The 23,627-nt window shown below is 32.8% G+C and overlaps 2 protein-coding genes and 2 long non-coding RNA genes across 7 annotated transcripts; all 4 read left to right on the forward strand.

Moving 5' to 3' along the window:
* Positions 1–2,251: 2,251 nt before the first annotated feature.
* LOC146902180 (uncharacterized) lies at positions 2,252–3,595 on the forward strand. The gene is made up of 2 exons (XM_085737121.1): positions 2,252–2,371; positions 2,891–3,595. Exons 1-2 carry the CDS (start codon positions 2,252–2,254, stop codon positions 3,593–3,595), a joined length of 825 nt encoding a protein of 274 aa, XP_085593247.1.
* Positions 3,596–3,931: 336 nt separating this feature from the next.
* BAS1 (Cytochrome P450 superfamily protein) lies at positions 3,932–8,521 on the forward strand. Its single transcript, XM_085738910.1, has 5 exons — positions 3,932–4,371; positions 5,666–5,889; positions 6,014–6,258; positions 6,462–6,837; positions 7,489–8,521. The coding sequence occupies exons 1-5, from the start codon at positions 4,089–4,091 to the stop codon at positions 7,945–7,947; spliced, it is 1,587 nt and encodes a 528-aa protein (XP_085595036.1). The 5' UTR covers positions 3,932–4,088; the 3' UTR covers positions 7,948–8,521.
* Positions 8,522–18,307: 9,786 nt separating this feature from the next.
* Positions 18,308–19,961, forward strand: LOC146902182 (uncharacterized). The gene is made up of 4 exons (XR_015021951.1): positions 18,308–18,576; positions 18,691–18,749; positions 19,491–19,640; positions 19,798–19,961. It is a non-coding gene; the product is annotated as an uncharacterized LOC146902182 (long non-coding RNA).
* Positions 19,962–20,886: 925 nt separating this feature from the next.
* LOC146902183 (uncharacterized) lies at positions 20,887–23,226 on the forward strand. Of its 4 annotated transcripts, none has more exons than XR_015021950.1 (5): positions 20,887–20,968; positions 21,559–22,189; positions 22,288–22,385; positions 22,467–22,787; positions 22,867–23,226. It is a non-coding gene; the product is annotated as an uncharacterized LOC146902183 (long non-coding RNA). The 4 variants fall into 4 exon arrangements; XR_015021947.1 differs by lacking the exon at positions 20,887–20,968 and having other exon boundaries at positions 20,978–21,880; positions 22,031–22,189; XR_015021946.1 differs by lacking the exon at positions 20,887–20,968 and having other exon boundaries at positions 20,978–22,189.
* Positions 23,227–23,627: the final 401 nt, after the last annotated feature.

Genomic DNA, 23,627 nt, shown 5'->3' on the forward strand with positions numbered 1-23,627 from the left:
CGGTCGGCCCAAATCCCGATGGCCCGCCCTGGCCCATTTTTTAAATTGGGCTGAATAGGCTGGACCAAAAAGGCCAGAATGCTTTTTGGCCCTACTTTTTTTGGCCCGACATGGACCAAAAAATGGGCTAATGGGCAGGTCTGTTAGTCCGACCCATTTTTGACAGCTCTGGCCGATAAGAAACTAAAAGAGAACAATCTCAAAATTAAAAGGTTGGAATTTAAAAATAATAATAAATTACATGTGGATAAACAAAAATTCTCCTATATGGCAAAGGGTGAAAGTAGCTCTAACTTTAAGTAGAATTTTAAATGAGTGCGATAAACGACTAAAATAATTATTACTAAATATTATAGAGATTAATTATTATATAAACAATTTTTTTACTTTGAACAAATTTTGAAGGGACTAAATACTACTAAATCTTCACTTCTTGTTTCCAAGGTTGAAATCTTCAATTTCCTAACATCCAAAACATGCCTAACATTTTCTCTAGGTATCCAAAGTGTTGACATGGAGATGGAACCCCGTTGGGTTCCAAATAGCAAAAGGGATTGCAATAATGAATCATCATCCATGGTGGTTTTGGTAGAAAAATAAACAATGTTTCATGAATTCTGAGTTTTTTTAATGAAGGGGGATAAATTCATGGATTTATATCAATTTTAATTTATTTAAAATTAAATTGGATGAGTCATGTAATGAAATCACTTCCACATCGAAAATTTCGTTTGCCACATGTATGTTTTAGACGGAAAAGACTAACTTACTATGATGTAGAGATATAGTTAGCTTCAATTCTTTAAACTTAAATAACTAGAAATATGCACTTTGCAAACGCTAAACATAAGCAACATATGGCGTAGCGAGTAATAAAATCATGTAAGATAAAACATACATAAAATGAACTTCACATGTATCCATACTCATGGGGATACACCACATTAATTTATCACATATCTCACATAAAGTTACACAGTTAATTTACATAGTCACTTGATAACATTCACTTAAGTCACACATTGATGCATAGAGACACAAACATACTCACACATAGAAACTGACACTTCCCTTAACACTTTCCATGATATATTTATTACTAAACACACAACATGATAACAATGCATTGCAAATCACACACATATTTATGAAACACTTCGTCTCACACTTGATATCATATCACTCCAAACACTTTGTAAGGAACATTGTACTATACTCTTGTAGGAGACAAACACATTCAAGTCTTCACAAATTCACTAAACTCATCTTGAGGTCCATCTAAGTGACTAGATGAAGTAAAATTGGGTTGCATGGTGGCTTTTGACATTGTTGTGCTTTCTTCAAGTCACTTAGAAATCCTCTCTAAAGTATCCTTGTGATCCAACAAGTGAATCTCTATCGTTAGGCTCATACACTTGTGCTTTCGTGGTCACTGAACTTGTCATACAATTTGCCGATAATACCTTTGTGGCGCAAAGGTCGGGTGACCACTTTATTTTTGGAGGGCTAAGATTTACTTTAGCACCTTATTTGGTGCCTTGCGACTTTTGTTGTTACAGGTGATCCGCAAACACTTTTGAGTGTCTTCGTGGAACCTTAGCTTCATTATTGGACTTTCACATCTAAGAACTGTGCCTCTCTCCAGTTCAAAACATTTACCATTAAATATTTCAATTTAAATTTTTTGTTCCAAAATGTGCACTCAATTGTTAGTTCACTCATCTTAGAAGTTAGAGCGTATCTATGAAACTCCGATACAAAGTACAAGTGCGATACAATTCGAATACATAGATATACAAAGTATAGGTACATACATTTTTCATTTTTGGAATATGGCTTATACTAAAGAAAAGCAATAAGTTGGGTTCAAATATGATTTATGATAAAACACCATGACGTAATTTGATCCATGTAGCAGACGACGTAATTTGATCCATGTAGCAGACCTCACTTAATGAGATAAGGCTTGGTTGTTGTTGTTGTGGCTTATACTAAAGAAAAGACAAGGCTAACATCGTAATAAAAGGATGATATTTATTTATTAAAAAATGCTAATATGTGTCCGAACATATGTTAAAAAAGGAGGCATGGGTTTTCGAAGTATTAAAGCATTTAATCTTGCACTTCTGGCAAAACAATGTTGGCGCATTTTATTGAATCCAGAATCATTATTATCCAGGTGCTTAAAGTCTCGTTAGTTTCCGTGTCATGATCTTCTTCATTCTCAGGTTGGTTATCAACCGAGTTTCACATGGAGGAGTATTCACGAGGCATTGTGGGTGATCAAGAAAGGTTATTAGTGGAGAGTGGGTATTGGTCACTTCATCAATATTTGGGAGGACAACTGGCTCCCTTTGCAGAATGGCTACAAGTTATGGACTCAAAAACCAATCCAATCTGATTTATCACAAGTGTCGCAACTAATTCTTCTGAACTCAGGTGGTTGGAATATGCAACTTATAAATGATATTTTTTTACCTTTTGAGGCAATCCAAATATCACAGATACCTCTTCCTTTATCCGCGCAGATGGACCGGCTGACTTGGGGTCCCCATAAAAAAGGTATTTTTTTCCTGTGAAAAGTGCTTACCAATCTATCAAGCAATGGGAAGATTATGATAATGCATCTCCTTTGTGGTCGAAATTATGGAAAATAAGTACAGTCCCTAAGCATGTTCACTTGGCTTAGAGGATTCTTAATGATAGTCTTCCAGTTAAAAAGAAACTTATTCAAAAGTGTATGTTGTTTGACCCTTTCTGTCCCCGATGCAAATCAGAAGAGGAAGATTTAGATCACATTTTCATGAATTGTTGGTATGCTAAACAAGCTTGGTTGTTGTCTCCATTGGGAATTCGGTTTGAGGGAATATCTATGTCATTCATTGATTAGTTGGAAAACACTATCTCCAAAGCCCCCTCTGTTGTTATAGTTTATGTTTTATGGCTTTGTTATGGACTTTGGTATGCTCGTAACAAAATTTGTTTTGAAAGAAGAAATATTGAAGCGCTAAACATTGTCCGAAAAGCGTGGAATATCATTGAAGATCACAAAGGACTTAAGAATACTCAGGTTGATGGGGAGCCAACTATCTCTATATCTTCCCCCTCTACTTGGACTCCTCCTCCTACATCTTCCTTCAAATTGAACATTGATGCATCTGGTCCGGTTGATAATAAATGGGGTGTAGGAGTTATAGTTCGAGACGCGGAAGGTTTTGTATTAGCAGCTGCTACGTGGAACTTTGAGGCACTTCCTGATGCTACCATTGCGGAAGCTCTTGGATTTCGGTTGGCAATTCAATTTGCCTATGATATGGGTTTTAGAAACATTATTGTGGAAGGTGATCATCTTAATGTGGTTAAGGCCTTGAAGTCGCATAGTGATGACAATTTTTATTTTGGCTTGGTGATTGATGATTGTAAGAGTCTTAGTTGTTTGTTTTCTTCTTTTTTAGTTTCTCATGTGCGAAGAGTTGGTAACTCTGTCGCTCATGTTCTAGCTAAGTTTGCCTTAGACTCGACTGATTCCGTTTGGAGTGAGGAAATTCCTTCTTGTATTGCTTCTGTTGTCGCAACCGATTTGGTTCGCGTTTAAATGAAATCGTTTTTGTCAACAAAAAAAATTTGAAAGTTAAAAAAAATGTTTACATTAGTAATATACAGTTATTCTTTTTAAAATTCTTAACATGTGCCTTCGTCCTACCAACCCTTATTTATTTTAGTCCTCATTCGTTGACCCTTAAGAATTCCAGTGGCGGCCCCTACGCCGTTGGCCTTGCTTAATCTTTCATCTCTCTCCATCTGTCTCCAAATAAAGCCACCTCTTCTCATCTCTCTCTCTCTCTCTCTCTCTCTCTCTCTCTCTCTCTTCATGCCTTTGTGACTTCCCTTCTCTCTAGTATTAAAACCCCACGCCACTAGCAACCAACATAACCAAACTAGATAAGATCACCAAAGCCCAACCCAAAAACCTCCACTCTCCACACTAACGAAAACAACATTATTAAAAAAGAACAACACTTCTTTGTGTTCTCTCAACACAAGTCATAAAAAAACATCATTAGTTGAATTCATCAACTTCAAACATCATGGAACTAGAGCTCTTGTCTTGGCTCAAACTTGTTTCATTTTCTTTCATATTTCTTCTATTTGTTCTCAAAGTAACAGTGTTACTATGGTGGAGACCAAGAAAAATTGAAGACTATTTTGCTAAACAAGGAATTAGAGGACCCCCTTATCATTTCTTCATTGGAAATGTTAAAGAACTTGTTGGTATGATGTTGAAAGCTTCTTCTCAACCCATGCCTAATTTCTCTCACAACATTCTTCCTAGAGTCCTTTCTTTCTATCATCACTGGAAGAAAATTTACGGTACTTAATTGTTTATTAACTCTTCTTCATTTTTTTTTATGTGCATATATTTAACACTTCATTTTGATATTTATGCATACTTGGAAATGCATTTTATTTAAGAATATTTTTAGTCATGACCATCATCATTAAAGTTTGGGTTGAGCAGTAGCATGATGATGGTGATGATGATTATTATGTTTTCTTTTACCAGTTTTGTGTTACTGAATTTGAGACTTTTAAAGCCTTCAAGGACTTGTTCCTGAGATAGGGTGCTTCTTTTTTGCAACTTTTTTCAGCCTTTCTTTTTCTGAGCTACCTCCTAGCTCTTTGGTGCATGATGTTGAAGTTCCATGTTAATTTTGTACTTTAGCATAATTTCTCTCTTTTTTTATTTTCTTTTTCATCTACTTACTTTTCTTTCAATTCATCATCACTAGTCACTACCTTCTCTCTCTCCTTGATCTCTCAACTTTTGTTTTTCTTTTCTAGCATCAAACAAAATCCAACAAGGCTTTGGGTTCAGTTTTGATGTGCTATGTAATCAGACATTTGTTTCTAACTGACTGCTCTGTAAGACTGTCAGTATTACAAACATTGTCCATATTCTTAATTTAATTTCCTCTAAATATATTTTTTTTAAGTCAAAATAATATTATTAATAAAAACAAATAACTAGTTTCAATCACATTTTTTAAAATTTGGAATGGAAAAAATATTATTAACAACGATAATACTAACTAACGATAATTTTACAATTATCTCGTATGAAATATGAAAATCGTTTCTTAATGTTATAAAATCAAACTCTTACCATCGAACTGACGGCTCAGCGCAGTTTGATTCACTATAGAGTGTGATAATATATGTGAAATGATAGTGCACTTTGGTGGCATTAAGAGTTATCATATACTTTTGCTCTTATATCCATGTCTTGTAATGGTTTGTTTTTGTATGAAAGGAATTGAATTTTGAGAATGTAGTTGTATATGTTTGGTAACCGTTTTAAAATTGACTTGTCTTCTTCCCACCACCTGCTGTCTTTCTTTCTTTCTCTCTCTCTCTCAATGTCTCTGTGATGTAGGGTCACCACTACACTATCCATATGCTTCTTCTGAAACTAATGGCTGTCATGTTTCCTGCTCCCTTCCTATTTTTGTTAACTATACACTTACTACTTGAGGGATTCTGCAACTTCCAACTTTGTGTAAAAAATATAATAATCTTTTTGTTAATATATAAAATAACTAATATTGTTATTAATTTGTTTTGATTATGAATGAATTGATGTCTAACTATTTGATTTGATAAAAAGGTGGAATGTTCCTAGTTTGGTTTGGACCCACTGTTCGTCTTACAGTGTCTGATCCAGACCTTATAAGGGAAATCTTCACATCCAAGTCAGAATTTTATGAAAAAAATGAAGCCCCCCCACTTGTGAAGCAGCTAGAAGGTGATGGTCTCCTTAGTCTTAAAGGAGAAAAATGGGCTCACCATCGCAAAATTATCTCTCCCACTTTTCACATGGAAAATCTCAAAGTAATTAATTCATTAAATCCTACCCCATGCTAGCTACATACATTATTTTTATACTATATTTATACTATAAAATTAATTTGAATGGTAAAAATATTAAATAGGATTTCGTGTACAATGTTTTTAGTTGCTGATACCGGTGATGGCAACAAGCGTGGTTGAGATGTTGGAAAAATGGTCGGAAATGAGTGATAAATTAGGTGAGGTGGAAATTGAAGTTTCTGAGTGGTTTCAAACCCTAACTGAAGATGTTATTACTAAGACCGCGTTTGGAAGCAGCTACCAAGATGGCAAAGCCATTTTTCACTTACAAGCCCAACAAATGATCTTAGCTGCTGATGCCTTTCAGAAAATTTTCATTCCCGGTTACAGGTAAAAAAACTAATTAATTATTTTGATTATATATCTTCTAGATAATTAATTAACTAACGAATCACATTTCATTATTCTATGATACGGTACGTAAGAGAGTAGTAATACATCCCTTTCTATGATGTACTAGTATTTATTATTATATTATGAATTATTGTTTTGAGATAATATATACTAACATGTACAAAATTTTAATTTTGTAGATTCTTTCCTACAAGGAAGAATATAAAATCTTGGAAACTAGACAAAGAAATAAAGAAATCATTGGTGAAGCTAATCAAACGAAGGGAAGAGAATTTGAATAATGAGAATGAAAGAATTGAAAAAGGTCCAAAAGATTTACTAGGACTAATGATACAAGCTAGCTCCAACAACACCAATGTGACAGTGGATGATATCGTGGAAGAGTGCAAGAGCTTTTTCTTTGCAGGCAAACAAACCACATCAAACTTGCTGACGTGGACGACCATTCTCTTAGCAATGCACCCACAATGGCAAGTACAGGCACGTGATGAGGTCCTTAAGATGTGTGGGTCACGTGACCTTCCAACTAAAGATCATGTTGTAAAGCTTAAGACGGTAAGCCAAAGGCAGCCCCTCCCCACCCATCAACACTTTTATGCTACATCAGATTAATATTTGGACCCCAAATAAAAATTATGTTTTGTCTCCTAGTCCTTATGTTTATGTTTTGTTTGTTTGTTTCCTCACAAAAACCAACTTGCCACCTTTTGCTTCCTCTTACCCCTTGTGAAGGGAACATGTAGCCAAACACTGCTCATTTACACCTCCCCCCAACTGGCAATTCTCTATTTCTTATCACAACAATTTTCTCCTAAAAACAAAAATGAATAGTTCATGTAACAAAAAGTATAACATCTTGACAAGAATATAATTTTTAATAAAGGTTTGGCTCATTATATATGTATAATCAATCAAAGTTCTTTCAAATAATTTCTTCTAAATAATGGTTCTGATATTTTAAAATAAATTTTTTATTTCAAAATAATGTATTTGATTAATACATTGACATTGTTAAATACTAGTATAGTGGAGTATTTTTTAATAATTAATTTTCAGTTTTGATTATGTAAAAAAAGGTCTTTATTATTCACATTTGCATTTCCAATAGCAATGAAAACTTTTGTAATTTTTTATGTAAATTTGTCTAATATGCACCTTGTATTTTTGATAATTTTATCTAATCTTTTAAGTTATAATCTGGTGCAGCTGAACATGATTGTAAACGAGTCTCTAAGATTGTACCCGCCAACAATTGCAACGATCCGACGGGCTAAAACAGATGTAGATTTGGGAGGGTACAAGATACCACGTGGGACAGAGCTTTTGATTCCAATCCTAGCCGTTCATCATGATATAGCAATATGGGGCAATGATGTAAATGAATTCAATCCTGGCCGTTTCTCTGAAGGTGTAGCTAGAGCTGCAAAACATCCAGTGGCATTCATACCTTTTGGCCTTGGTGTGCGCACATGTATAGGACAAAACCTCGCAGTGCTACAAACAAAATTGTCACTTGCAATCATACTGCAGCGTTTTAGTTTCAGGTTGGCCCCTAGTTATCAACATGCACCAACGGTTCTGATGCTACTTTATCCTCAGTATGGTGCACCAATCATATTCAACCAATTGTCCATAGTGGATAACCCAAATCAAGGATCCTTATAGGATCTTGGAAATTTCATGCCCCTCCATCAATGTATGTATGTTTGATATCACAATGACTTTGTAAGCATTACAATGAATCAACTGAACAAAATCTCAATGGATCATCGTGATTGTGATAAAGTCGTTGTAATATTAAAAATGCAATGCAAGTTTGTGTAGAGTATATATGGTTTGAGTTTAGAGACCTAATGACCCCTCCGTTATGGCTTTCCTTTAATGAAAGAAAAAAATCTATAAAGTATATAGATGAGAGATGTGTGATGAGTAAAATTACGGTGGTGCCCTTTCCTTTTGTCTGCAGATATTTATCCCATGTGTTTTTTGTTTCTTCCTCATCAGAACATACTACTGACTCTAGCATGTGAGGTTTGGTTTGGTTCTTGGACAAAAGTGTCTTTTGCCGATTGTAATGTGGTTATTATCATCATAGGAGAGTAAATCAGTAGATGGCTGACAATTTGCTAGACAGGTGCTTTGACTTGTGTATGTTGTGTATATTTTTTCTTAATTTTTTTTTTTTTTTTTGAGATTTGTAATTTTTTTCAATGCATTTTTTGGCCCCTTGATTGTGTAACCAATGGTTGTCTACAACTTTCCATTCTTTTTTCTCAGTTTATTTTCGTGTACGCATCATCGATAATCTTTCCCGGCATAGCTGTATGAGGTTGATGGTTAGGACAAATATTTTAGGTTGATAACTATACATATAACCTCCTTAAAATAGTAAAAACAATGCATTTATTCTCTAAACGGAAATGAAAGTTGGTATTGAAATTGTAACCGTTCAGGAGTTTGGGAGAGCACCAAGTACAACAACAAATTGATGTGAGACTAATTTCTTTTGGCATATGTAAATTTTTAGAGTGGTTTAGTTGAAAGTAAGGTGTATTAATTTCAATTAAGATGAAAATTGTTGGAGTTGGTTGAAATTAAAACACTTCCATAAATAAAAAGGATATTTCAATTTCAACTAACTCTAATAACGATGTTCCACATTGCTAAGATTTTTGAGCTCGGATGCGTGTGTGTTTACTGTTTGTGGCCACCTAATCCTTTGAACTATCTTTTAAAAATGAGATTAAAGTTCATTTAACATGGTATTAAAGTTAAATTAAAGATGATAATGTAAGAATTTGACTCAAAAATCACACAAGACATAAGAATAGACTATTGAATTTGGATATTTTATCTCACAAGCTAACTTTTGAGATTGTGAACGAAACTCATTTAACTGGTCTATGTCTATGCTACAAAACCCAATAGTTATAGGATAAGGTAGCAAATCACAATTATTGATTAAAAAAATCAAATAAAGTTGATCAATTGAGATGTTTTATATTATCCACCAAATGAAGATAATTTTTTTGCAACTTCATCCTAACAATATTTATTTGGCACATGACTTCAAAATATCACGTTCCAGGGAGATTAAATTGGAGTGCTTAATTTCCAACAAATGTTTATTTGCATGACACATGACTTCGAAATACAATGTGATAGATTTGAATTGTGTACGGTGTGACCGGACACACAGTCAGTTACATCTTAAATCGTTTGATTAAAATTACACAATACAAATTTCAATACATATCTTGAATTTTATTTTAAATCTAAAATACTAATGAAATCAAGTTTCAAACATTGGTTAAGATATTTGACTGCTCTCAAATTCTAACCAAAAGCTATTAGAATCGGTTTTCTAACTTCAATTTTAAAAAAATCAATTCATTCAAAATCATTTTTTGACATCGCAAAACAAACGCACACGAAAGAAACGTTGGAAACAAAAGTTGTAAACCAATCTCTCACTGACAACAAGCTACACAAATGAGTACCATTGGCAGACCCCAAAGAAGAAGCATTGGTTAAGATTTATCTCATAATTTCACTCTCCATGATGAAGAATTATTAGCTTTTTCAATGTCCTCTGTACTTTTGTGATCTCCATAGATGTGTTTGCCGACTTTCTAGAATGAAACTCATGAGTACCACAGCGTTAGTAACAAGTTTAGGACTGAACTCTACCGTCCTTCACTTTCCAAGAAAGACATGTCATCATATCCCTTTCATGTTGCATGTAGCAATTTGAAAATTTTCTTGAGTTAAGAGATTTAATGGTATACAGGTAAGAGATTCTAAAACCTCAAAGTTGTTGGGTTTCTAAGTTTCTTCTTGTGACATTATTTATTCAGTTTACACTTGTGATCTGTGCAAACCCCGTTTTCCAACACCCACGCATTCAACACAATTTGTGACATGTTTGTACTAACTTACATACGGGAACGGGACCAATGCAAATAATGAAAATTATATGTTTTATTAATAGAATAGATAGATGGGTTGTTTAATAGTGTAAGAAGAAAACACATTTGAAAGGGTCTTGTTAACCAGAGTGCCCCCGGGCACTGGTTAAGGAATCCAAAAGTAGAAAAATTGTTTTGGAAATATAAACTGTTACTTTTGACTAACTAATTATTACATCATTTTTTAATAAAATCTTGCCTCTTTTAGCTGCTTAACAAGTGCCCCGGGGGCACTGGTTAACATTCTCCCATTTAAAAAGATAAATGTTTTATCTCTATTTTTTTTTTTTATATTTAATGAAAATGTAAGTGGATCTGAGGTGGAAATCAGAGTTAAAGCGTATGGTGGAGAACGATGGCAAAACTCCGTAGAGGGATGATGTACCAGCAAATACACTGTCGTTCAACTCAGTATTTTTATAATGTACCAGCAAATACTCTGACGTTCAACTTAGTATTTAATTGAGTAAAGTGAGAGGTTTATTGTAATATATAGATCATGCTCCTCTCTTCTTATATAAATGTCCTTTTATAAACTGGGATTTCATGTGAATTAGAGTAAATTCTATTAAGGTCATTGAGAGATTCCTAGCGCGATTCCTAGATCGCTGTGTGATGTTTATCACACAATGATTGATTGCTAAGAAGGTAAGTTAGTATATGGGTCAACATTTAAGCGTCTTAGCGTCTACTTTTCTAAACAACATTCATTATGTATTGAGTCTTGATCAGGTCCGAAACAATATTAAATATATATCAAAAACGTTAAAAGTTTTTTTTAATAAATAAAATGGAAGGATTTGTAAATAAAAAATTGTGAATAAGAATTCAAATTATCTGTAGTAGTTTTTTTTGTTTTTGAACCAATTATTTGTAGTAGTTGGATTTAAACAGATGGGAAAGAAGAAAATAAACAAATAAGTAGCGTAAAACATGGTGAATAATAAGGAAAATGACATTTTTGACAATTTGAGCTATTTAAGGTCATTTGAAGAGTGGAAAATAGCTGCCTCCCTAGTAGGTTCTTTGTATTTATTTATTATATAGTCCTGTTTTGCAGGGCCATGCAGAGGAGTAAGATTTCTGTTACCTGAAGGATTTAAAACAAGCAATAGTTATAGTGCCTTCAAGACATATAATGTTCTATTGAAGCAAAGGGGACCATTTTGTAGCATGCAGAGCATTTTTTTATTGATTCTCTTTTATGGGATTTGCGGCATTTGAGAGAGTAATTTAGTAAGAAGTAAGATAGGGAGTAACCCACCTTAATTTGTGTACTGCTTTTTGGGATCTTCTCATCCCAATTCCCTAAAGTAGGGGAGAGAGCCTCTAATTTATATGGTGTATTTTGATGGTCCCCAAGATGCATGTGGTTAGGGGAGATCTTCTTGTCTTCTAATTTGAGTGTTCTTTTTAGCTTTTGTTAAAGGAGCCAAAGCATGCCATGCAGCATGTGGCCCCATTACATATTTTACCTTGTACATTGTCCTTAATTTTCAATTGTAGATTTGTACCCCTAGAATCCTAGTAGTGAATTGTATTGTGGTGAGCCATTTATTCCTCTCATGTTAATCTTGAAAATTGTGTCATTAATTACAATTGTAAGTACTGCACAATTAATGATGTTATTTTGTTATTTTTATGACAATATTATCATTGTACTTGTAATAGTAGTTATTTTTAAGAGGAGTTTGTTAGAAGTACTAAATTAGTTTAATTAGATAAAAGAGTCACATGGTTTAAGTATCACATTAAACATTTGGGAAATGTTAACGAGTGTCTCCGGGGCACTCTTTAAAAGTCTAAAGTAGTACCTTTTCATGAAAATTTGTGTATTTTAATGCATTGAAAATTGAACTGTTTGATTTTTATAAAGAATAATTTCCTAATTTAGAATGCTTAAAGAATGCCCCCGGTACACTCGTTAACAAGACCCTAAACATTTTTATCTATGTCACGTTGGATTTTTAATATTGTCAACTTCTTTAATAGTGAGATGTTTGTAGAAGCATTCACTCTATCATCACCAATCGGACAATAGCTCTATTCTTTTTCAATGACTTTACTCACTTATCAATAATCAATGGATATGATCTTTATCTAGCCTAGAGATAGCCACTTTCACAATCCAACATCGAGCGAAAACACTAATTGTTATAACTTAACGCACGATGAGAGTTCAACCATAAGGTGAAAGAGTGTCCGAGCTTAAATATGTGAAACTTCTAACAAGTGTCTTGGTGTATTGGTTTATGAATGTGAAATTTATATTTAGATTGACAAATGTTTAACTTACATTTTACTCCCTCCGTCCCGTTTTATCTAAGCCAGTTTGGTTTTTCACACAGATTAAGAAAAATGTATAAATAAAGGAGAAAGTGGAATATATTGTATTGGGAATGATGAAAGTAGTATTAATTGGAGTTATATTGTATTGGGAATGATGAAAGTTGTATTGAAAATTGAAATGACTCAGTTATTTTGGGACACTTTTTTTTAGAAAATGGGTCAGATATTCCGGGACGTATCTAAACATAATTTTTTTATTGGTTCTTTAAGAAGTACTAGTACTAGTACTTTGTTTTTTTATATTATTTGGCATTTTGCGTGTTACTGCAATGCGGTTGATGATAATTCAAGTACGCTGGGAATCGCAGTTGATGCAACATTGAGCATACCAATCACATAGTAAAACAATAACATAATGTCTCACATATATAATATTTTTTATCCTTTGTTAAAATACTAATAATAATATTTTTCATCCAATATTTATTTTGCATCTCCTTCAATAATGGTCCTAGCAATCCGCAAAGTATAATAATTTATTGATTTAATAATACTAGAGGCTTCTGTTCGTTTGTGCTTTGTCTCAGCATTCATCCGCGTTAACATCTAAGCAATGTCCCCCTATGCTTTTGCTAAATGACAAAATCTACATTCCAATTAGATTTTAGCTTTGCACATCAATACTTAAGTTATGTTTCTACTTTTACTTTTTCATTAGTACATAGTGTAAGTACCTTTATATGGATCACACTTTGAACTAAATCAATGTATCTTCTTCCAATAATTAAGAAAAAAAATCTGTTATTCACAGGTTATGTTCTTAATCGAATGCTATCAAACTTAGATTATAAAAAAATAAACTTGTATCTGGTCTAGGATAAGTGATAAAAGTGTTGTGGCAAGTGTGATTTAAAAATCTTACATTAGATAGAAATGTAAATGTTTGAGCAATATAAAAGTGAGTTAACTCATAAAATTTTGTGACAAGTGGTATTAAGATGTGTTGTTCAACTTACGTGTGTGATTGTTTTTAGTTTAATATGATGAACCCTCAAACATCCCGCATGACCCAACAATAATATTAGACTTGATGGTTACTAAAGAGACTGACTCGTCCTTGTGTGTGGCATGTTGGTGGAGCAAGCAAAGGTGGTGCAAGTGTATTTGGATGAAGGAAAAAAAAAACTCCTCCTGTGGTGCTATATCCTAATGAATGGATGGACTCCTACTTGAGAGAAAAATTGTTGCGGCAAAGTGAGTTAAAAGTTTCATATTTGATGAAAAAAGTGAATGTTGAATAATATATAAGTGAAATGATAAAACAAAGGCCTAAAAATTTAAGGTTAAGATATCATGTTCAACTCATTTGTGCAGTTTATTTTGTTTCAATTTGATGATCCTTCATGTTCCCCTCATGATCTAACAAAAAGTTCATAATATTTTTGGGTGGAAAGACTATATTTTTTTAAAGGAAAATGATAAAAAAAAAGTGTCTTAGGGCATTATAAATTCTACCTTCGTCCCTATTTATAAGATTGTTTTGCAAATAATTATTGTCCCTTTTTATAAGACTTTTTTTCTAATATCAAGATGTATTAATTAATTTTTCACAATAATACCCCTAATTAATGTGAATTAAAGATCTACTATTTATCTATTTTAATAATTGAAGGATAGTCTAAGAAAGAGAATGTATACATTGTTGGCAAATTTAATGCAAAAACAAAATCTTTTAATTGTTGTGTTTTTATCAAAATAGTTTTATATCTATAGAGACGGATGTAGTAGACAAAAAGAAAAATAAGAATTTATGGACAGCTCATGTTCTAGTAACAAACCTAACCTGCTGTCTTACTCTTAACTATTTTGCTTCTCAACCAAATATTGGAGAATATTTTTAAAATCCCAAGTAAATGCTCAAGATCTATGGGGACCGGCAAGCACAGTATTTTTGCAATAAATTTGAAAAACTTCACTAAATTAATCACTGTTGTCTCCTAATTAGGCACTCATGCCAAAGCAATTGAGCTGGCTAATGTGTACCCTTGTTTAATTAGACCATGTCGGTCTGTCATGTACACTAAATAGCAAGGACCTTCTCTACCATCATTGCCAAAAATTTCTCATGACCTTGTCATATAAGTATCTTTGTCAAATTAACTTTATGTATTAGGATCAATATTAGTGTTTTAGTTTTACATTGGTTTTTCAATCCCATATAATCAATTGCTACCAGTTATAAGCCACTAAGAAATGGGTAACGTTGAAACCAAAATTCATTTTAGTATTCATAGATTAGGTAGATCTGCCGGCCATACTTCCAAAATAGAGAGAAAACGACATATTTGGTTTTTTTATGCCTTAATGAGATAAAAAGATATCATTTTAGTAAGACATTTGGTCCAAAAAAACCAGAAAATGGGATACGATAAATTCCAAAGAGATATATTAAAATTTGAAATACATAAAATTTAAAAGTAACTACTGTTGAAAATATTAAGAGTAAACTAGAAATGAGAGAGTTAAAAAAGATAGAAGAGAGTTGTTGTGCCGTGACAAAAATCACTGCCCTGAAAGCAAATTTCCGGTGGACCTCCGGTGCAACCTAATATCCGGTTTTGCTCCCCAAGGTTTACACAACTACGTGTTTGAACTCGTGCACTTGAGGCCAACACGTTGGAGCTTCACAAACAATGCTCATAATTATAGAAGAACAAGGAAGAGTAGTCATTTCTTATCCCCCTTTGCTGGACATGGCCACTCGTATATGTAATTCAGTATGTTAATCCCGTTGCAGCCAAGTCTTTACAATCAATAGCATTATTGTAATAATAATGTCAATTAAAACAAATGAATTAGTCATCTTTGGTTGTTACGTTTTATACCATTAACTTTATGGTAATTAAACGTACAAATTAACCAATCAGTTAAGTTTCAATTGAAGAAATAATTTCCCTTGATTGACATTATTTCCACAATCCCCCACTAATGGCAAGCAAGGAAAAGAAGCTACAAATCCAGCAAAGTATGGTCAAGAGAGAGAGACAAATTCTGGGCAAGGAAAGATTTTATCATGCTTAAGTGTTAATGTCACAAGGATTGAATTAACACGTAGTGAAGTGAGGCAACACCATAAATCTATAAAGTGAAATTTCTCTTGAATTTAATAGATTTTAGATGAGACCCCCACAACACACTTTTACCTTTAAAATTGTGATAGCTCCGCGATAATTATTTCCATCAATATTAAGACCTTTTATCACCTTGGGTCGCTCATGAGTGCTCTAGAAAGATTGCCCATGTCTTTCATAGAAGGTGGTCTAAGCCTTCACACTCAAGTAGGTAAATTCATCAAGTGCGTCTCTAAAGCACCACCATAAAAGACTATGAATTTATTAAGAACATATAAAAATGTTCATCCTCAAATTTAACAAGCGGCGAGTTCATCAAGTCCGTCTCATAAGGACCACCCAAAAATTAGGGCTATGAACTCATTTAAGAGCTAAAAGCTCAACCTCACATTAAGCACTACCACACGCCATAGGGATGAAAAATGTAGTGCATATAGGAGTATTCATATGGCTTTGTTTGACCACAAATTGGGTATCCACCATATTTTCCTCCACTCAAGGCTTTAAATTCATCCCCCTCGACGTATCCAGAACAACTTTCCTGGTTAATCCTTTCACATAAGGATCTTAATTTTTTTTTTATTTCTTTTCTCACTTCTCAAATGGTGAGATAACATTATTTTTAGTTCTTTTCACAAAAGGATTTGTGTCGTCTCTCATAGACACTATTATTAGTCACATTGCTTATAGCTTGTGATCACAAAATATTTAGAAGGTGTGGATCTCCTCAACAGATGTATCTCATTCACACCAAGTCTTTCAACTATTATGCTTCTTGACCTGCAAATTCAAGAGCTGAGAATTTTGATTCCATTAGTAAATATGACTATGCTAGTTTGCTTATTTATTTCCAAGAGATGTCACATCATCATGAGATAAATAAGTACTTTGCAATGGAACCTACCTTGTTTTTTATTTGAGATCCAATTTACACTATTCAATCCTTCTAAGATCAACTATTAGAAGAACATGATATCCAACCAACAACATCATATGAATAGATTAGAAAAAAATAATTGATCATTTAAATGATCACCATTGAAATTATGAATTCACACACTTCATCTATTCATTATACGACATGCAATTATGTATAATATAATTCATAAAACCCATAAAACAATCAATTATCTCACACACGAATTGAGAGTCTATCTTTTAGAATTCCACTTTCTATTCATGAGATTGCTACCTTAAGGCATATTCGCTAATTTTAAACCATATTTACCATGGAATTTAGTTCACTTCTAATGCCTTATTTTTATAATAAAATAGCATTGGTTAACTCTTTCCTTAAAAAAAAAAAAGGTTAACCCAAACATACTCATGGATAGTGAAATAATCTTAAGCATAGCTTTTTATTCATAATTTATCAACATCTTATACTTCTTCTAAAAGAGGAAAATTATACATTCTATGTCCACAAGATTTAAGTTTTCCTTCTTCTAATCCTTCTACTTTCCCTTGTTTCAAAACTTTGCGCACAATCAAAAATAACAAGAATAAAAGTAGAATAAACATGATCCACAAATTTGTTTTTGTTCTTCTTCTCATAACCCCCACATTTAAGTAATTTAGGATTAGAGAATGACTTTTCTACTCATAATTTTCTTTTTGATGAGTCTTTACCCCCACATGCATGTAACATAAAATTAAACATAATTTATATATGACCATATAAAACATCAACAATACATCATCGGCCTCCAAGAAATTTCTAGTATACTATGCAACAAAATTTATTACCTTGCAAGTTTATTAAAACATAAATATTAAGAGTAAACTAGAAATGAGAGAGTTAGAAAAGATAGAAGAGAGTTGTTGTGCCGTGACAAAAATCACTGCCCTGAAAGCAAATTTCTGGTGGACCTCCGGTGCAACCCAATATCTGGTTTTGCTCCCCAAAGTTTACACAACTACGCACTGGTGGAACCAGGGGGTGGCAAGGGGGAGCCTTGGCCACCGCATCTTAAAAAAAATAAATTTTTTATACCCTAGAATTTGCATAATTAATTTGGCAGAATTGTAAATGATACTTTAATATACCAATTTTTCTTGTCTAGTACACTTAACTTTGTCTCCTTTGCTAATTTTAATCATTCTTGTTCATTACATATTGTTAAATTGAGAAACAAGATGGAACCTGAGTTTCTAGCCGATAGCATGTCAGTTTATATTGAAAGGGAAATTAGTGCATGTATTAGTTTCGAGTCAATTATTGATGATTTCAAGTCACTCGGAAAGCGTAAAGTGTCTCTTTAAGTATTTAATGATCGACTTTATATATTATGTAGTTTAAATTTTAAATGATTGATTTTTGGTTTATTACAACTTAAATGTGTTATATGCAATATGATTTATATATTTTAGTTTATTTTGATGGCGGCCACCCCAAATTTTTTTGTCTGGCTCCGCCACTGCAACTACGTGTTTGAACTCGTGCACTTGAAGCCAACACGTTGGAACTTCACAAACAATGCTCATAATTATAGAAGAACAAGGAAGAGTAGTCATTTCTTATCCCCCTTTGCTGGACATGGCCACTCGTATATATAATTCAGTATGTTAATCCCGTTGCAGCCAAGTTTTTACAATCAATAGCATTATTGTAATAATAATCTATCTATATATAAAAGTTAACCCATGCCAACATTTTTGCCCTAATTATTCCTAAACCCTAATGAATAAAATTCCTCTTTTACCCCTGACCTAATTAATTAAGAGATAAACATAAGAAGAAGAAAGAAAAACGCCCTGACCTGTTTTGTTGCTCACAAAAATGCCCTGACCTCTTTTTTTATTCGATTGCAATTTTGATTTCCATGGCGGCACCTAATCAAGAGACGATTGACACATACATCAGCATCACCGGTGTTTCTCAACCAATTGCACTGCAAAAGCTTCAGGTACCTTTTCCTTATTCACTTTTCTGATTACAAATTGTTATTACTCTTTAGGTTTTAATTATATTGATGTTAAAAAGCGATTGAATTTTCAATTATGGTTTATCTAATCAATAGGGTTTTTAGTCACCGTCTTCTTTGGTACTCAAATCTGTAACGCCGAAGGTTTCGCCAAGGTACCTAAATTCACTATTTCACAATACCTTTGCAATTGGTTTGTTTGTTTTTGTTCGTGTGGTGCTTTGGTTTGTTTTTGGAGGCTCCAGGTGATGTGCTTTGCCTTTGTTCGGGTAGTTTTTTTCTGGCTTTTTTTTTTGTCGCTGTTGCAGCTGTTATGGGGTTTTGGCTGTTTTGGTTTATGGGCGATTATGTTTTGGCCTAGCAGCAGTGCCATGTTTTTCTGTTGTAATTATTTCTTCGGTTGTGCTCATCTTTCATTCCTTGTGAGACTGGTTTCTTAATAAAATTTGCTGTTCAAAAAGTATTTAGTTACGTCTTTAATTTTTCTTCTAAAAATTGGTTTAAAAAATTACAAATGAAAGTAATTTGTTGTTTTGATTGATTTTTTAGTTTTCATTCTTTTCAATTTCCCAATGTTATAGTGAATTTATATGTAGGATTAGATCAATAGTGTATAAATTTTAGTAAGTTTGGGTTTATTTTGTGTGTGAAGATTCACTTTTTTTTTTTGGTACAATGCAATATGAATTGAAAGGTTAAAAGTTCAGTAATTGATTTTCGTTTTCAGCATTTTTAGTTTTCAATTTCCAAATCGACTTTATTATGATGAGATAGTAATTTTCTGTATCATTATATTGATAATGTAATATGAGTTTTTAGCAATTTTTGGGTGAAAATATTCAAATTTGATTGCAGAAAGTATTAATGTATTATCACTTTTTGTTAATCTTTTTTAGATAAATTTAATTGCACCCATCATTATAGCATTGTTGTGATGAAACGAAGTAGAAAAATGAACCAAGAGGAGAGGATTTCAGTTAGATTCACGAAGAGGATTTCATAGACGAAGGATGAATGGTGTTGTCGCTGCCATCCTTTCAAGGAATGTAAGAGGCTCATCTCTCTCTCTCTTTTGAAGAGCATGTTCCCAAAGTGATTGGGAACATCAAACTCACTTTTTTTTTATCTCATTCTCTTCTTACTTTTAATTTCATTTTATTCTGTAATAATGATAATAAGATTGTTTCTATCTACACTTTATAGGTTCTGCAAATATGGTTCAAATAAGAAAAACCACGAGTCTTGGATTATGATTTGAGGTTGTAATTTGAGAAAAAGGTTTAAGACTCTATTTGTTGTGTAATTTCCATCAATGCTCCCACTACTCAAAGACAAAACTCCAATTCTCATCGTCACTAAACCAAAAGGCATCATTCCTTCTCAAATTAATTTTTTCTTCTCACTCGGAATAATCATGCATCTTCTCATTCAATCTTATTCATTATTCTCATGTGAATCAATTAATCTTCATCTTTGCATAATTTGTGAATGCATGACTTTTTGGTTTCTTCTCAATTGAAATTTTCAGTTTCTGAGTAGCTATAGATTCCAATTATCTCATTTCTTTATCTTGCAGAAAAATTGCCAAATCCAGGAGGAAATTCATGTTAGTAGGTCATTCTTTTATAATATTGTACATGTAGTTGTGTATCTAGGCTTGAAAGAGTGGTACAAGTTGCATAAAATGTTGTAATTTACTTTCTTTTCTTTTTTTCCGCCTTTTTTTGGGATGGTCATTCTTCCCAAATAACGTACATATAGTTGTGTATCTAGGCTTGAAATTCATTATATTTCTTTTGATTGTGCTTGAATGTTAGATGAAGCAAATCAATACTTGAATTCATTGCAGTCACAAATGCGTCTTCAATTCAGATATTGATTAAATTTTCATTTTTTTGTTATATATTGTCTTCACCTTTGCTCTTTGAAAAGTCTCTTAATAGAAACTATTGAAAGATTATTAGTTTAACTTTCTCAATACTCTGTCTAATATGAGCTTTCTCATTAACAATAAGCCTCATCTTAGGCAAAGCTCATTGTACACTGGGAACTTATACAGTATAGAATAATGCTTATTGTTATTTTTCAAGAATAGAGTTGAATTAAGCAATAAATATGTCATGACAATCCCTAAAAAAACATATGTCATGACGAATCAAATATAATTGCAAGTTAAATATTTGAAGGAGTCAATGAATGGCTATTCGGGTTAATGTTTTTTTTTTTTCGTTTTCTAATTATAATTTCAATGAATGACTATATTCAAGTTGCTTATTTCAGTTTTTCTTTATGAAGGGATGTAATCAAATTTGAAGGTTATGAAAAAAGGAATTGAGGAACACAAACTGATGATGTTGCATGTTAAGAAAATAAGGTTAAGTGCTTAAATTGGTATAGTTCCTGTCTTTTCTTTTTCTTTTTCTTCCTGCAATGGTTTGATAGCATTTTAGTATTAAATGTAACTATTTGGTTCTATAAATTAAAAGAACCTTGAAATTAACTTGAAAGTTGATTAGTGTTGGATAAAAAAACCTGTTTTATGAGAAAACCAATTGATGAAACAATTTCTGAAAAGAAGTTCAAGCATCCAATTTTATCAATTGTTTCTAGAGTTCTTAGTGTAAGTTTTTTTTCTTATTTTTTGTGATCTCTCCTAATTTGTTTATTTGTTTTCAACAAGTAGTTTATATGTCTGGAATTGTTCTTAAAATTTGAGTGATTTTATGCAAACCAAATCTCTGATTTTGATGTACCTTTTCTTATGTGAATCATTATTTGAATTTGTTTGTGGTGTCTCCAATTAGGGATTGAAGAGAGATGTTACGGTGCAACAAAGTGCTTTTTCTTTTCTCATACTTTCCCCATTAATATGTCTGATTTCTGAACTTCCTTTCTTAGCTGCAAAGTTTCAGCTTATGTCCTTTGCTTTGAATCTTCTTTAAACCTTTCCTCAAATTTTTTCAGATAGATGACAGGAGAGGCAGCGAGAGAAATATAGTCTGGGACCATCATTTGTTGAATTTCTAATTCCAAAGGTTTGACATATAGAGGTTGCACACTTACCATATTACGCAAAATTTTGTTGTTTAATTATTACTGTACTTATTTCTGATTGAGATTCTTTGATGGTATTCCGTTTTTTCTTCCACTATCTATAGAATATGTGAATCTCATTCACCTGAAGAAGGAAGAAAAGGCTTGGCTATTGTATTCAAGGTTGAGAGTGCAATCTTCAATGTTGGAAATGTCGCACATACCGAATTTCATCATGGCAGACAACAGTCGAGTGAGAGGCTGAATCTGTTTTCCATGTTAACTGAATGAAAATAACATTGTTTAGGATATCCAAATATTCTATAATTGGCATATATAATTTGGAATTTCAAAAATATTGTTTAGGCTTGGCTGACATGACTTGGTTTTTTCCTATTCCAAGGCAGATATTTTTTAAATGTATGTTTCAATTCCAAGGAGATGAACTTGAGCTCAATGCCAGTCACACAATCGACAGCTTGGTTGTGCACTGCCCACATCTCAACCATTCAGCCATGGCTTATAATAATAACACCCAAACTCTACTTGCCTAACTTGACTGGTATACCACGGCATTCCTTTATAAATGTATCGAAACTTGGGTTTGGCTTCTATTTTCTTGACAGATTAACTGAATATTTACTTTTGTTCTTTTAATAGATCCTTTAGATCTGCAGCCTGTTACTGGATTGCATAAGATTATCAATGAACCGCGAGTTAAATATAGGACATATTGCATGAAGTTTGATGCTCATTATGTAAGTATGCATTTATATTTTTCTTCCTTCGAGTATGAAGTAATATGGCTGAATCTGTTTAATGCTTTCGTTTTATTTCAGGGTTATGTGAAAATGATCAATGGTATGATTTTTTTTGATAAAAGGATGACATGCTCTTCGTGATTTCTATAACATTGATCTCGGTGCTTGGGTGACCATAGTGTTCAATAGTTTTGGAAAATTGGGTATCAATATCAAAGATATGTTTAGTGAGTTTATAACTTATCCAAAGTTTGTTCTTGCTATGAAATTTTCCATTGAAAAAACTGCTACTCCTGTCTATTTGTATCCTGTTATTCCTACTCCATTTCAACATGATGTTACTAATTTCCAATTTTACTATGAGAAGAAACCACATATGATGTTATCTTTGGATTTTTGGTGAGTTAATTTATAAACAAATATATAAATATTTTGGTGCATACGATGCATATACTCACTATCTCATTTATTTTTGAAGATGTTGGCATCTGAGGGATTTTGTCAATCAATCTTGGACAAGAAAGCTACTGCAGTAGTCTTGGTTGATGATTATGGCAACAGGTGTGGGATTGCATACTTATTTTTGGATCAAGACCATATAACCAGTGGAAGTGGATGATTGAGGCACGAGAATTCTATAGAAAGTTCTCCTATCAAGATCGGTGCTCCTGTTGTTGGGAAAAATGATACTTTGTTTTACTGTGAGGCGTTACTAGAATTAAAGAAATGTATTTTTGAGTCGACTATGTTGTGAATTTTGGTTTAGCTATTTCTATTTCGAGTATCCAGACTATCTATTTTGTTACTAGACTAAAGGAAAAGTATAGTTTTGAGTCGACTATGTTGTCAATTTTGGCTTAGAAGTTTCTATTTCGAGTATCAGGCTATCTATTTTATTAAAGCATTCTGCCAATGTTTGTAGTGATCAATATGTTTGAACTCAATGAAAAATTTTGATTTCTTTTTATTTTATTCATTATTCAAGTGTTTTTCAATATGTCTGTAATGATTTTCATTAATCATCCTATTGAAATCATAGTTACTAGTATGGATACCCGTGCCAAGCACGGGCTAGAATTTCTTCATATTTGAGGGAGATAATGTTGTGATGTATCAAATGTAAGTTATAGTCTAACATTGAGTGGAAGATTGAAGGTTGAACAACATATAAGTGAAAAAATTCACACTTAGTGCCTTAAAATATTGGGTGAAAATGTGGTATCGTTCTTATTTGTGTGG

The sequence above is a fragment of the Medicago sativa genome, chromosome 8, assembly GCF_051527215.1.
Source record: "Medicago sativa cultivar Bolivia chromosome 8, Bolivia_mono, whole genome shotgun sequence".
NCBI lineage: Eukaryota > Viridiplantae > Streptophyta > Magnoliopsida > Fabales > Fabaceae > Medicago > Medicago sativa.

Bases quoted from the DNA above. Each gene is read 5' to 3' on its own strand.
- LOC146902180 (XM_085737121.1), top strand. From the start codon at position 2,252: ATGGAGGAGTATTCACGAGGCATTGTGGGTGATCAAGAAAGGTTATTA. The intron at 2,372-2,890 runs GTTATGGACTCA...TTCATTGATTAG, and splicing joins CCTTTGCAGAATGGCTACAA to TTGGAAAACACTATCTCCAA.
- BAS1 (XM_085738910.1), top strand. From the start codon at position 4,089: ATGGAACTAGAGCTCTTGTCTTGGCTCAAACTTGTTTCATTTTCTTTC. The intron at 5,890-6,013 runs GTAATTAATTCA...CAATGTTTTTAG, and splicing joins TTCACATGGAAAATCTCAAA to TTGCTGATACCGGTGATGGC. The intron at 6,259-6,461 runs GTAAAAAAACTA...TTAATTTTGTAG, and splicing joins ATTTTCATTCCCGGTTACAG to ATTCTTTCCTACAAGGAAGA.